General features: G+C 34.2%; 1 protein-coding gene across 1 annotated transcript in view; it reads left to right on the forward strand.

Annotated features, from left to right (window-relative positions):
* The window catches only part of Bruce (BIR repeat containing ubiquitin-conjugating enzyme), a 66,341-nt gene that overhangs the window by 24,050 nt on the left and 25,879 nt on the right, over positions 1 to 16,412 (forward strand). Inside the window, exons 15-26 of the mRNA XM_075288458.1 lie at positions 54 to 319; positions 383 to 561; positions 634 to 870; positions 939 to 1,088; positions 1,150 to 1,264; positions 4,948 to 5,013; positions 5,087 to 5,517; positions 5,586 to 5,945; positions 6,018 to 6,282; positions 6,355 to 6,575; positions 13,425 to 13,542; positions 13,620 to 13,859. Coding sequence (XP_075144573.1) covers positions 54 to 319; positions 383 to 561; positions 634 to 870; positions 939 to 1,088; positions 1,150 to 1,264; positions 4,948 to 5,013; positions 5,087 to 5,517; positions 5,586 to 5,945; positions 6,018 to 6,282; positions 6,355 to 6,575; positions 13,425 to 13,542; positions 13,620 to 13,859 — 2,648 coding nt within the window. The remainder of the gene's footprint in view (positions 1 to 53; positions 320 to 382; positions 562 to 633; positions 871 to 938; positions 1,089 to 1,149; positions 1,265 to 4,947; positions 5,014 to 5,086; positions 5,518 to 5,585; positions 5,946 to 6,017; positions 6,283 to 6,354; positions 6,576 to 13,424; positions 13,543 to 13,619; positions 13,860 to 16,412) is intronic.

A 16,412-nucleotide genomic window follows, 5' to 3' on the forward strand; every position in this document is an offset into this window, starting at 1 on the left:
AATATTTATTAAAATTTTCTCTGATTTTTTGCTAAAACTGTTTTGTTTTATAGAATTTTCTTTTTATTAACCTACTTGGGAAGACGTAGTATATCAATGGGTAACTGTCGGTCCATAGTTATCGATGCTATTCTAAAAACCTTAGCCAAACAATTAGCACCAATTTCACCACGATATCAAGAAGCTACCAGTTCTGGTCTAAATATGTCCAATGCCGAAACATCAAGCGGTGGTAGTTTGTGTACCAAATCCGATTTACAGTTGATCACATGGTTGCTTTTATTCCTGTCGGTTTGTTTGGATGATCGTAAGGATAAATGTAAGACTTCTCGATATGGATTTATTGGTAAGAGTAAATTATCTAATGGTTCGCCACCCACAGCTGCCAATCGATGGGACTTTATGAGTTGTGAGACTGACTTTGCCAAAACAAGAGGCCAATCATCGAATAGTTCAGGCAAACAATTGAGATGCTTCAAGAAACGCATAGTCCAGCAAAATAAATATAGTGCCCAACCCTACACAGATTGGGGAAAGAAAATCTATATGATTCAAAATGAGGTATTTTAGATTATTAATTGGTTTACTTGCTCGCCCAATATATTATATATATATAAAAATTTGTACTCATAGCATCCAGGTATATTTATGGAGCTTACAGGTAAACCGAAATCCTCTAATAAGTCTAGTAAAAGCAGCATGCTACCCAAACCTAGCAAAGATCCTCAGCAAGAACCTGAAAATAACTTCGACAAAGGTCTTAAGAATATAAGACTTAATAATATATTAATTGTTATACGAGGTTTAATAGCATTACTGCTGGAAATGGATTTTACATGCAACATGGATCAATTTTTGCTAACATGCAAAGTAAGTTTTTGTTTTTTTGGAAGAGTTTTTACATTTATATACATTTTATATTCATTATAAAATCTTAGGTAATTGCTCGATTGGTATCTGCTTGTCGACCAGCAGTTCAATTATCCAAAATAATTACCATCAATCAATTGGAACATCTTATTCGTATGGCTGTGTGGAATGATCAACAACAGCCTTGGGCTGTCCATGCCATTACTTGTCTTTTACAGGTATATCTCGGGTGATTAGTAATTTGTGCTTAATTTGGCCTAATGTGTTAAAAACTTTTAGGATCTCTTGGATGCTGATAGACATTACAAGGATAATGATGCAACACCCACCAATGATGGTCAAAGACCAATGGATGGTTTTCAAGAATCTAAGGACTTGTTTGCTGATTATGCATGTGAGTACAAATAGGGCATAGATTTCTTCTAAATGATGTTTCACATTCCCTTGTTTCCATATATGATATTGAACAGAAAAACGTTTTTTATATAAATCACATGAATCACCACATAAAAACGGTGCTGGATTCGGGCGGGTCGAAGCTCGTTTGAAACGTTAGATTTTTCTGTAGACGATTGAATTCTATTCGTCTTCCCGCTGCTTAAAAACTTAAACGAGAAGATCTATAGAAATAAAATTTTGACAAAATTTTCTATAGAAATAAAATTTTGACAAAATTTTCTATAGAAATAAAATTTTGACAAAATTTTCTATAGAAATAAAATTTTGACAAAATTTTCTATAGTAATAAAATTTTGACAAAATTTTCTATAGAAATAAAATTTTGACAAAATTTTCTATAGAAATAAAATCTTGACAAAATTTTCTATAATAATAAAATTTTGACAAAATTTTCTATAGAAATAAAATCTTGACAAAATTTTCTATAGAAATAAAATTTTGACAAAATTTTCTATAGAAATAAAATCTTGAAAAATTTTCTATAGAAATAAAATTTTGAGAAATTTTCTATAGAAATAAAATTTTGAAAAATTTTCTATGGAAATAAAATCTTGACAAAACTTTCTATAGAAATAAAATTTTGACAAATCGGGGGATTGGTTTATATGGGGGCTATATATAAGTATGGACCGATATGGCCCAACTTTTGCATGTTCGTTAAAGGCCATATACTAACACCACGTACCAAATTCGAACCGGATCGGATGAAATTTGCTCCTCAAAGAGGCTCCGCAAACCAAATCTAGGGGTCAGTTTATATGGGGGCTATATATAATTATGGACCGATATGGACCAATTTTTGCATGGCTGTTAGAGACCATATACTAACACCATGAACCAAATTTCAACCGGATCGGATGAATTTTGCTCCTCCAAGAGGCTCCGCAAGCCAAATTTGAGCGTCAGTTTATATGTGCTTGTGTCGTTCGGAAGTTAGCGTGATTTCAACAGACGGACATGCTTAGATCGACTCAGAATTTCACCACGACCCAGAATATAAAGGGTGATACGGTCAAAATTTGGTCAATATAAACTTGACGTATTTCTTTCAATTTTGCATTTAAAAAACCTGAACACCCCTCATTTTGAAGGTGTGTGTGTAGAATGTTGCTCCTATTTTGATTTTGGAATTCACTATTCAGTTGTCAAAATGCCGTCCAAGCAAGAAGAGCAGCGTATCCAAATTTTGCTCGCGCTTCGCGAAAATCCGAGCTACTCGCACGCAAAGCTGTCAAAATCGCTAAAAGTTGCCAAATCAACCGTTACAAATGTAATTAAAGTGTTTGGGGAACGTTTGTCGACAGCCAGGAAGTCTGGATCGGGGGGAAATCGAAAACTGCAAGCTGCTGAGACGACAAAGAGAGTTTCCGGTAGTTTCAAGCGAAACCCTAACCTCTCTCTGGGTGTATCGTCTACAACCGTGCATCAAGCCAAAAAACGAGCCGGACTATCGACTTACAAGAAGGTAGTGACTCCAAATCGCGATGATAAACAAAATACGACGGCCAAAGCGGCCAAAGGAGTTTTATACGGTAAAAGAAAGGGGAAAGGTGGCAGATATTTTCAAGCACATAAAACTGTCAAAGTTCGCAAAGAAATATCTGGTTTGGCAAGCCATCTGTACTTGTGGCTTGAAAAGCAGCATTTTCATAGCTTCCGGACTGTCAACCAAGAAATTTACGTGAAAGAGTGTTTGAATAAACGTCTGCTGCCTTTCCTGAAGAAACACGGTTGTTCCGTACTGTTTTGGCCGGATTTGGTATCTTGCCATTACGGTAAAAAAGCCATGGAGTGGTACGCCGCCAACAACGTGCAGGTGGTTCCCAAGGACAAGAACCCTCCCAACACGCCAGAGCTCCGCCCAATTGAGAAATACTGGGCTATTGTCAAGCGGAACCTAAAGAAGACCAAAAAAACTGCTAAGGACGAGCAGCAGTTCTAGGCAAACTGGCTTTCTGCGGCGAAGAAGGTGGGCAAGGTGGCTGTACAAAATCTGATGGCAGGTGTCAAGCGTGAGGCCCGGCAATTCGGATTTGGAAAAGCGAAAGCCTAACTGAATATTTTTCCTGAATTTTATACTAATTGAACTTGAAAAAGAAATTTAATTTGATTTTTTAAATAAACGATTTCACTGATTTACACGCGTTTTCCCTTGACCAAATTTTGACCGTATCACCCTTTATATATACTTTATGGGGTCTTAGAGCAATATTTCGATGTGTTACAAACGAAATGGCAGTTAGTTACCCTCCATCCTATGGTGGAGGGTATAAAAAAAACAGGATAACAGTCTCCAAATAACCATTTTTAAATGAGTTTTTGCGTTCGGAACTTCAGAAGAAACATATGACAAAGTAGAAAGAAATCCCATTATAATACTGAGAACCGGTTAACCGATGGTCAAAACCCGGTTTTTGCGTTCGGAACATCGGAAGAAACATATGACAAAGTAGATGGCCAAAACCGGGCTTCGCAATTAAGTGAAAATGTCAAATTTTTCTCATTCCGGTTTCGCGTTGTGCAATTGAATTCAATTAACCGGTGTCGGTTTAGCAGTGGTTTTGGCGGATGACTCTTCTACGATTCAAGTCTGCACGTATTAATTAATTAAGACCCAACGTTTCACCCCCTCGGTGGAAGCGATGTCTACGAGATTTGTAGCCCATTAGGTCAAGTGCCACAAAGTATCATCCTGTAATATATGGTGATGGCATATAATTCAGGGATATATGGTGATGGTTGGGAACTTCTCCACCCGGCTACAGAAAGGAGATGGGTATGTGCTAGAGGTGCGCACGTGTCGTAAATCACTAAAAATTTCGTGACTCACGCGTGAGGAGGTGAGGCTGATGGCTACGGCGTCAGAGTGCTTGATTAACAAAGCAATAGTCGTGCGTGAGCATGAATCACGAAATTTGTTCGTGAGTGTGCGTGAGTAACGAATTTCGGAAAAATACGCTCACTAAAAAATCATGCCCACGGACATGAAACGCTTACACGATGAATTCATTTACAATTTTAGTGACATCTGGGATGTTAAGAGTTTAATAGCGCTCTCGATTTTAATCATGTTCATGCTTTCAAACTCGTACCTAAAGTAAATTAGCCATCAAATTATTCGTCACGACATCTCGTGCGTGAGCGTGAGTCCAACCAAACAATATCGTGCGTGAGTAAGATTTTTCCGTCGTGAGTGTGCGTTAGCGTGAGTAAAATATTACTCACGTGCACAGCTCTAGAAAGTACGACTCGTCATTGTTCGAGTCATTACCTGGTTGTGTTAGAAAACGCTCTTTCTAATGTATCCAAGGACAAATTGCGGAATCTGGTTAGGTACTCAATTTCCGGAGAATCCTGAGGTACTTCCACATCAATATGGAAATTCCATCGGAATCGAGCATCTATAATACCATAGAGCTATTGATGACGTCTAGAACTTTGGCCGAGATAAATTGTAGCGTGTCTTTGAGTCAGAGAACGCGGATACGACGTTTTGAAATAATCTGCAATTTATTGGACATCAAAATAAAAATTATTATTACCTTTTATTATTTCCCCCCGCTAAATTATCGGTCTAGATCTATTATATAATATATTTATTTAATAATTTCTATTTAGCACTCTATATGTCTCAAAATATGGGCTCTTCACAATCAACCAGTAACGAAATTCCCTATTCAGATGGTGAGTGTGTGTTAATTTGAAGACAAATATTTTTTTTTTTTCAAAATTATAACGAAACATCTCGATTACGTAGGTGTTAAATATCCCTATTTACCATCGCTTATTGAATGCGAGGATACAGAATTTGATGATATTCTTAATGATATCGATGTAATGGAACGTAGCAAATCTGTGGCGAAGAAGGATAACAGCAATATGAACAAAAATACAGTCAACTATTTTTGCAAATCTATATCGAGTGCTATGGATTCACGTTTAGATATTGGTCTCGACTTAAATGTCGAGACAGGCCTTCGAAGAATAACAATAGTCTCCTCTTTGGATATGTACTCCTCATTGCCTCAGATAGCAGCAAGTGAATTTAAGACAACATCACCCGAAGTAGCAGTTTGGCCAGACTATGTAGCTGATATGTGGTCGGGACCAGAATATAATTGTGGTGTTAATACCTACACCATGTTTAAGAATGTTTTCGATTGTATTTTGGCAGATCTACATTTGGAGGTAAAATGGACTTATGAAATGTTCTGAGAATTAGATGACATAAGTTTTTTGTTGTTGATTTTTTATAGGAAACTTGGGTACATCTTGAACAAGTATTACAAATGTGGCTAACATTGAATGGAGAGTTGGCTGATAAACCATATAATTCGGGAATTTCGAATACGGATGTCCCTAAAATACCCTTTGGAGCTAATGCCATACAAGGTCTCTTATTGGCCTTGGCCTGGTATAATGATGTAAAACTTAGAACATGGTGTTTGGGTTTCCAATGTCTATTGTTGGCATGTAATTCTCAAACAAGTGGTCAAGAAGATGCTGATAGAACCCGCATCAATGAGGTGATTGTAAATGATGAAAACTTTGAGAAAATGTTATTGCGATTTTTCTCTGGCTATGGCATGAGTTCGGTTATAATTACAAATCGTTGTGTAAGTTTATTTTATTTTGCGTAATTTCGTTTTTTGTTTATTATATTATTAAATTCATTATTCTATTATCAGGCTGGTCCTACTATTTGCAAACATTTACATGAGTTGGTCCATTGGCTACATCGCAAAGGAGAATCCACCGATGGTGTTATATCTTGCAAGCGTAAACTAAAAGACACACTTTTGCATGTGATACTACAGTTGGTACAGCCAGGAGGTGCCATCAGTAATCAATTAGGTCCCATAGATGCCCAAAGTCAATTGGTACGTGATCTATTGATAATGCCTAATGACAAGGCTGATCTAAATATATCGTTGAATATAATCGAATGTGTCTGTAAGTAATAATATTTCTGCAAGAATTTTCCTTAATGATTTTTAAATGACTTTTTCCAATTTTTTCCTTTAGCATTTTTGGTATTCAATAATATTTCCAATGGTGATAAACTTCAATGTCAACGTACTTCTGATACCAATAATACAGGAAATTCATTTAGCAGTTTATTTGCCAATGTACTTGGATCCGATCATTCAAAGCAAAATTGCCCTATTTCGGATAGCTCATTAATCATAAGCCTTTTGAGGTTATGCTCATCTTTGATACAGACAGAATTGCCGCGACAATTGATTGTAAGTTTTTAATTGTAATAATAATTATAAATTAAAGTGAACGAAAACCATAATAATATCATACAATGTTAGCGGCAGACCTAGCAGAAATTTGCTCCAATTACTATCAATTCATCACGGTCGAAGCCTTTTTATAAAATTTTAACAAATTAAAAAAAAAAAACCTTATTATACCCTAAACCACATAGTGGTCAGGGTATAATAACTTTGATCTGCCAAAAAAATGTGCCTACCAAAAATATTGATTTTAGACCCCATAAAATATATACCGATCGACTCAGAATCACATCCTGAGTCGATCTAGCGCTTGGTGTCCGTCCGTTGTTCGCAGGATTCCGGTCGCAATTATTAACCGATTTTGATGAAATTTGGCACAGGGTGTTTTTTTGTGTACAACGACGAACGCTATTGAATTTGGAAGAAATTGGATTAAATTTAGATATAGCTCCCATATATATGTATCGCCCGATTTCGACAAATGGCGTTACGTTGCGCTTTTTTACTAACCGATTATCGTCAAATTTGTCAAAAAGTAATCTTTTTCATCACCCTTCAAGTGTGCAAAATTTCATCGATATCGGTTCAGATTTAGATATAGCTTCCATATACACATGTGGACAGAAAAATAGGTGTAAGATTTTTTTTTTTTTAAATAAGGCCATGGTTTTTCTATTTTATGTTTTTTATTCAATATTTCGGAATTATTTATAAAGTAGACATATGTCGTGTATTTAAAACTTAGTTTAGAATTCAGATAGGACTAAATAATAACTTAAAATAAATTAAATTTCAAAAAATTATCGAATTTTATGTGGACAGTAAAATAGGTGTATATGAAAAAACATGAAAATAATACAAGAATTTTTACATTAAAATTAGAGTTTGCACTAAGCATCAAACTAGGTCGCTAATATCCTGTATATTCACCGGGATTTTTAAGGACTGCTTCAAGTCTCTTAGACATGGATAAAATTAACTTATGGCATATCTCGACCTGTATATTATCATTTATCACCCGATCTTACTAAAATCTAGCACAAGATAACCTTCTATTGCATCAATCAAACCTGCCAAATGTTATCAAAATCGGCTCAGATTTAGATTTATTTATTTATTTATTTACATAATTAGACTTATAGTATAATATAAGAATAATATTACAATAGTAACATTGGCTACAGAGGCCATCAGCTAACAGATTTAGATATAGCTCCCACATATATGTATTACACGATTTTCAAAAATTTGCCCCTAATAACCATATTTTTGACCATAGAGGCCTCATTTATTATCAGATCTTACTCAAATTTAACACAAGGTAACCTTCTGTGGTATCAATCATTTTTATTTGTTTCAGCCAAACTAAAACAGTTTTTAGTGTAATCGAGCTTAAAAAATAGCAGAAAATGTTTGCTATTTCAGCAAACATTGATTGCTTTCCCTATTTCAGCAGACTTGCTGTTTTAGCTGACTTTTCTGCCGTTTCTACTAACAAATTTCTTTGGGTCTAAATCAAATAGGTCCCGACCTGACAGATAGATGGCGCTCTACTTTTCAGCATAAAGTGAGCGATTTATATTCACCTTTCAATTCAAGTTCGATTTTTCGAAAATTCAAAAGTCGTTAGTCGATTTTTAAAATTACAAAATATATTTAAATAAGAAAATAATTCGTTGTAATATATGAAAAAATCCAAAGATATAAGAGTTAGAAAGGTCGTACGGCTACTCGCCATTTTTGCCGAACACCAAATTTAAGCCGCTTGGGCTCTAATAAAACCGTAAACATTTTGTTTTCAATCACGAAATCAATATTTAAATGAAATGTCTTCAATCACACTGAAAAAAAAAAAAATATTTCCAATTGAAAAGTTAATTGAAGGCTGAAAACTATTACAATTATCTTTTTAATCAAACTAGAAACCTTAAGGCAATTATATCAACGATTGAAAATTATTAAATGTTTAATTAAAAAATTAATAGATATAATTAACATTTAATCAAACTCGGAAGACTAAGTTAAAAAATATTATGGATATTTTTTTTTAATGTGTAATCAAATTTATTTGAAAGAATCAATTTTTAAAAATACGAAGTCATTAAAGAAAGTGTTTGAAAGTTGTTATATATTTAATCGATATTCTAGTGAAGGCAATACACTCCACAAATACTTCGAATATTTCGATAAATGTATAGCACAGAAACACTTTAAAGCGATTACAATGTCAAGCATTGCAGAGCCATCACATTCAAAAGGAATCGTTATGCAATTCTTTTCAATGTTTTGGTTTTGTTGTAATCAGTGTTGCTAGTATTGGGGATTTTTTCCCCAAATTTGGGGATATTTTTTCGTAAATGGGGACGAAATTTCTGAGTTGGGGACTTGGGGATTTGGGATTTTTCGAGTAATTGGGTTAAACTTTTTTAACAAAATTTTATTTCTATAGGAAAATTTGTCAATAATATTTTATTTCTATAGACAATTTTGTCAAAATTCTATTTCTATAGACAATTTTGAAAAAATTGTATTTCTATGGACAATTTTGCCAAAATTTTATTTCTGTAGAAAATTTTGTCAAAATTTTATTTCTTTATAGAAAATTTTGCCAAAATTTTATTTCTATAGAAAATTTTGTCAGAAGTTTATTTCTATAGAAAAGTTTTTCAAAATTTTATTTCTATACAGAAAATTTTGCCAAAATTTTATTTCTATAGAAAATTTTGTTAGTATTTTATTTCTATAGAAAATTTATGAAGCACTTGTTTGCAAAATCCACCAAAACATCAACAATTCTACCAATCTATCAAACAGAATTCGACCAACTTTGGCAACGTGTCTACCACCCAATTATACTACTTGAATAGAATAGAAATAGAAAGGTACAGAAGTTTATTGTTCTGAGCGTGTATCCTGTTTGGGATATGAGATCGATTCTGATTTAAGTTTTACTAGTCACATAGCTCATGTATGTTCTAAAGTTAACTTTACTCTTACACGTCTTTACAGTCTTAACGTTGTTATGCCTGAAACAGTCAGATTTAGGCTTGCCCATGCACTGCTCATGCCAAGCTTACTTTATGGTCTTGAAGTTTACACAGGCACTAACTATATTAATTTACGTAAACTTAATATTTGCTTTCACAACATCTTGAGGTTCGTTTATGGCAGGCATGCTCGTGATAATTATGGAATGTATGCTTCTCGTCTCTTAGGTTGTTCGTTTGACAACTTCTTGCGATTTGGGTGTATTTATTTTTTCTTCTGTGTTGTCAAGTATGGTCTTCCTTTGTATCTTTTTAATTCTATAACTTTCTTGAACTCTAGTAGAAACTGGCAGGTTCTTATTGAGCACTTCTCCCATGTAGTGCTTGAACGTTCTTTCTCAGTGCGTGTGGCAAGGTTATGGAATTTACTGCCTCACAATCTAAAAAAATTCTCATCTAGCCCTTCCTCATTTAAGCGTAAACTCTTATTACATTTCTCGAACATTTGACATAGTACTTTGTTGGGCTCGTCAAAGCCCAAAAAAAGTAAATTTGAACTAATATTTGTTTTTTCAAATATTAGTTCAAATTTACTTTTTATTAAAAGATTGTGCGCTAGGTTAGGTTAAGAGTTAGTTTTAAGCAATTTGCTTTGAATTGTATCAAATCTATCAACATTTAGTCCATAGAGGCGTTGGTTGATTAAATGAATAAAATAAAAAAAAATAATTAAAATATTTAGAAGTAAATTTTCGTTCATAAATACAAGATGACCGAACTGCCTTTTTCATATCTCCAGCATTTGGAAGACGATAACCAGCCTCTTGGTATTGTGGTTCGAAATCTTGATCTTATTGCAGGTTGCTGGGTTTGACAGAATGTTAATTTTTAAATTATTACTGATTTTCTGCAGCAGAGCCTTTTTCTTTATTAAAAAAAAAAAAAACAAGTTATCAAATTATATTATTTTTGTGAAGAATTTAAATGTAATTTGGGGATTTTTGGGAACGTAAACATCATAATTTGGGGACAAGAGCCAGAAAAATACTGGCAACACTGGTTGTAATCGTCACTACTTCACTACGAGTAAAACATAACATTTTTAGTGAAGATAGAATATTTTGCTTTGACGAAACTTCGTATGTGACACGAAGTAACTATCAACCCAAAAACAAACCCAATCGTCGATCAGTTGATTGGCAGACTTCAGTGAATGCAGGCTGTTAGCGGGTCTGTGCTTTTTAGTTTTTATGTGTTTCAAATAGCCACCAACAAACAAAATAGGTATGGAGATTGTGTGTATGTTGCATACTCTTACAGTTGAGAACAGAGAATGAAGCTGACCCATTTTTGTCGGCGGCGGTTGACACTAATTTTTTTACCTCCGGCGGCGACTTGACGGCTAAGCCGATATAAATTTGTCTATTTGGCCGCGGGCATTTATCCATTATAAAAACAATTTGGAGTTATCCGAATGGTCATGAGGTTAGTTGTACAACCAATCTTACAAACACCTTTCCATTTCAATCAGAGCTAAATTTTTGTAAAATTATTATAGCAACTTGATACTGACGGATTTTGGGTGGAAAGTTAAACATTTTGACAAAAAATACAACATTTATTAATAAATTTTTCTGATTTATATCAATATTTTTGATTAATTGGCGGCTAATTTTGAGTCGAGATGAGTTGTTGTTGTAACAGTTTATTGTGATTTCATCCATTTTATGTTATACGCTTTGGTACTTCAGCTTGTGGCCAGGGGGCTAATCACGGCATTCGATATCGAGAACTTTTGATCGAAATCTAAATTTTTCGGATCACGGGAGTCGATATCGAGTTTTTTTGATCGACAATTTTTTCAATTGGTAAATTGCAATCGTAAAACATTTTCACTTGTTTTTTACATTGTTTTCGCCATATAGGAATAGAAAATATATTAGTTTTAGTTCGAATTGTTGCTAGTTTGTTGTAAATTTACATATAATGAACATATTTTTAATATGTAGGACCAATGCAACTCCAATAAAAGTTAAACAAAAATTGGTCATAGTCGAGTTCGCAGCGAGCATTCTAGCTTGGCAAAGAACCATATATAAAGCGCACATGCTAGATCGATATCCAAGAGATTGTGATCGACCAAATACCGTACCATTCCGTGACAACATAACGCTTCTGGACCACCTTGTAAGAATAGTGAATTATGAAGGCTCCCACTCGCAAAAAGTTTTAAGACGGTAGACAATTGCAAAGTGATAAAATTGACGTTGACATGCCACCAAAAATTATTTTCCATTTGAACGCCTCCTTCGTCAGCCGAAATCGTCCATTGAGCCTACAAAAGGTGACTTTCTAACAGTGCACACCATTTCAAACCCATGTACTTACACCACTAACAATGTGCACTTTTATTCCTTATTTGTCGCCGAATTATTTTATATTCATCTCATCCTCCAATTAGGAAGGAATTCGGAGGAATGTAAAAAGAGATATGGGTCCATAAGATATAATGCAATACAATTTACTTTTTACTTTGAAACCTCCAAAAACATGTTTTTTTTTTCTACATTCTATTTTGTGACACTAACTTAGTTTTGTCATTTCATTTTGCTCTGCTTCGTTTTTTGCTGTTGGCAACGCTTGGGAAATTGCATCAAATTTCGATCGAATGCTGTGATCCAAACTTTTAATCGTATCGACAATTTTTTCGATACGATTATGAATTCGATATCGAATGCCGTGATTAGCCCCCAGATCGAGTAACTCTGCGACTAAGGTGGGGTGTGTCCAGAGTGATCTGGTGGTAAGTCGGGTTGATTTAGTTCGGAAAGAGAAAAGATGACGTGTGTCGTGTGGCCCTTGGTTGCAAATTGGACATACGCCAGCTACGCTGCTATCAATCACTGATAAGTAGGAATTGAGGCGGCTGCACTTGCCGGAAATGTCGACTCATTTCCTCCGTCGAGATGAGTCGACATATTCGGCGGCGGCTTCGACTGACAAAAACTGGTCGGCGGCTAACGAAATAACTTCATCTACACAGTCATGGAAGTTATGAAACGAAGGGAATTGGAATTCCGATTACATACGAATACTTCAGAACATGTTTTGGTGCTTGTCTTATTGGCTACTGTTTGTTCTGTATCACCATTTACAAGGTTTATATTTTACTCGTTTGAGAAATGGACAATGAAAAAGAAATGATACTACTCGAATTTTGTGGCGTGTGCTTGAAGTAATTTCTTGTGTATTCGTTGCTGGGGTTTAATCCACATCAATTTTAATTGAATCAATTAAAGTTTGCTCATGAAATCAATTAATTTTTTAATCAAGTATTTTTTGGTACATTTTAACAGACTCTTCTGATCTTGATTAAAATGTTAACTGTATCAATTAATTGTTTAATCAACAAATATGAAATGTTCAATCATTGATAAAAAAGTTTATAAAGTTTGTATCAAATAAATTTTTAATTTAAAAAGTTTTCAGCTTCAATTATATTTTTAATTGGAAAATCATTAATTTATTATTATTTTCGTGATATTTTTTCTGTGTGTTCCAATTAAAAAATTGGTTGTTACAATAAATTTTTGCGATTGAATTTTGTTGTATTTGAAAACTTAATTGATACAATTAATTTTTGTGATTGACTTTTGTTTCAATTAAAAACAAAATGATTGATACAATTAATTTTTTGATTGAATATTTTTTAAAATTCAATTAAAAATTTAATTAGAATAATTTTGATGATATTGTTTTTTTCTGTGTATATATATTATTGTAAAATATTTATTGCTGAACACATTAGTATTTCGAAATATATTTAGTCCCATACATTGACATTTTTCGCATTATCTATTTACAGGATGTTACCATACCCGAAGAAGAAGAACTTACAAGTGTATGTCAAACTGATGAAACAAAAGCTGAACAATTGAATATTGAAGGACATCGTGTTAAAACTCCATGCATAGCCGATACTGGTATTTACATATGATTCGAATTATCCGAATTATTTTGCAATATTAAAAATCATTTTATTTTTCTTCTTGTCCAATAGTTTTGCGTCATTTCCCAACAATGAAACGTTTACTGGGCTCATTATCTCATTGTTCGAGTTCTTCATTTACATTAATGTCACCATCGGATCTTTATGGTACTCAACCAGCAATTACAACATTCTTACTCGATGAACCACAAACAGCTGCTGATGCTGTTTTCAATATGCTATTAACATTGTGCGAAAAAGCATCAAACTCACGATTAATTGTGGCACCCATATGTCAATATTTGGAAGCATGTAAGTTTACACATATATAGCTTATCAATGGTCCGCCTTTTGGACTTGTATATAGCACATATAGACACAAACAGTTTTTTTCTGATTCAATCATGAAATTAATTGATCCAATTAATTTTCTAGTTTTTGTTCTTCAGAGTTTGATTAAAAAAATATCAATTAATTAAAAATTTTAAAATTTTCAATCATTGACTTAATTAACCTAATTTTTCTATCTTGATGAAGAAGTTTATTGTATCAATTAATTTATTAATTGAAAAAATTCTCAACTTCAATCAACTTTTTAATTGGAAATATTTTTGTGATATTTTTTTTTTCTGTGTAGCGATATAATCTTAGCCATACACCGATGATTCAATCATGAAATTAGTTTATGCAATTATTATTTAATTGATTCAATCATTTAAATGATTGCCATTAAAAAACTTAACATACTTGGTATAATGAATTTTTGCGATTGATTTTTGTTGTAATTAAAAAAATCAAATAAATTTTTAATTAAAAATATTTTTAAATTCAGTTAACGTTTTAGTTTAAAAAAATCGGTATATACTTTCTGTGTATATACAAAAAAAAACTCCAATATTTTTCAAATAAAGTTTTAATTGAACTTAAACAAGTATATACAGTAGTAAGTTCGGCCGGGCCGAATCTTAAATACCCACCACCATGAATCAAATATAAAAGTTTCCTTTGAAAATTTCCGGGGGAATTTGATGACAGACTTTGGGAGCCACCGTGGTGCAATGGTTAGCATGCCCGCCTTGCATACACAAGGTCGTGGGTTCGACTCCTGCTTCGACCGAACACCAAAAAGTTTTTCAGCGGTGGATTATCCCACGTCAGTAATGCTGGTGACATTTCTGAGGGTTTCAAAGCTTCTCTAAGTGGTTTCACTGCAATGTGGAACGCCGTTCGGACTCGGCTACAAAAAGGAGGCCCCTGAGCTTAACATGGAAACGGGCAGCACTCAGTGATAAGAGAGAAGTTCACCAATGTGGTATCACAATGGGCTGAATAGTCTAGGTGAGCCTGATACATCGGACTGCCACCTAACCTAACCTAACCTAACCTTGATGACACATATTTTCCCAAGCAGATCAGTGCGCCTTCTATACCCTCAATAAGTGAAATCGGTCTATATGGAGGACTTACCAAATGGACCGATAAAACTAAATCATATACACATTGTTATGGGTCTAAAATGCCACTATATTTTTTTTAATTTGTGGCAAATCGTATAAAAACTACAATTTCTAGAAACCCTAGGAGTTAAACCGGGAGTTCGGTGTATGGGGGCTATACCAAAACATGGAAGGAAACACACAGTATTCAGCACATTTAATTATAGTTCTAGAATCTAGACCCCAAATCGGAGGACCGGTTTATAAGGGGGCTGTATCAAAAACTGTACCGATACTCAATATATTCTGCACACCTCTTCATGGTCCTAGAATACCTCTAGATTTCCAATTTCAAGCAAATTGGATAAAAGCTACGGATTCTAGAAGCCCAAGAAGTAAATCTGGAGATCGGTCTGTATGGGGGCTATATCAAAACATGGACCGATAATCACAATTTTCGGCACATCTAGAATACCTCTAGATTTCCAATTTCAGGCAAATTGGATAAAAAATACGGATTCTAGAAGCGCAAGAAGTAAAATCGGGAGATCGGTTTATATGGGGGCTATATCAAAACATGGACCGATAATCACCATTTTCGGCACATTTCTTTATTTTCCTAGAATACCTCTAGATTTCCAGTTTCAGGCAAATTAGATAAAAACTACGGATTCTAGAAGCGAAAGAAGTAAAATCGGGAGATCGGTCTATATGGGAGCTATATCAAAACATGGACCGATACTCACCATTTTCGCCACACCTCTTTAAGGTACTAGAATACCTCTAAATTTTCGGTTTGAGGCCAAGAAGTAAAATCGGGAGATCGGTCTATATGGTGCTATATCAAAACATGGACCGATAATCACCATTTTCGGCACATCTCTTTATTTTCCTAGAATACCTCTAGATTTCTAATTTCAGGCAAATTGGATAAAAACTACGGATTCTAGAAGCGCAAGAAGTAAAATCGGGAAATCGGTCTATATGGGGGCTATACCAAAACATGGACCGATAGGCACCATTTTCGGTACACTTTTTGATGGCCCTAAAATACCTCTAGATTTCCAATTTCAGGCAAATTAATAAAAACTACAGTTTTTATAAGCCCAAGACCCCAAATCGGGAGGTCGATTTATATGGGGACTATATTAAAACTTGGATCGATATAGCCCATCTTCGAACTTGACCTGCCTGCAAACAAAAGACGAATATGTGCCAAATTTCAGGACGATAACGCCATTATTAAAGGCTGTAGCGTGATTACAACAGACAGACAGACGGACATGCTTATATCGTCTTAGAATTTCTCCCTGATCAAGAATATATATATATACTTTATATAGTTGGAAATCAATATTTCGATGTGTTACAAATGACAAAACTTATTATACCCCCGGAATGACAAACTTATTATACCCTCGTCACCATT

Source organism: Haematobia irritans, chromosome 1 (assembly GCF_050003625.1).
Source record: "Haematobia irritans isolate KBUSLIRL chromosome 1, ASM5000362v1, whole genome shotgun sequence".
In the NCBI taxonomy this organism is placed as follows: Eukaryota; Metazoa; Arthropoda; class Insecta; order Diptera; family Muscidae; genus Haematobia; species Haematobia irritans.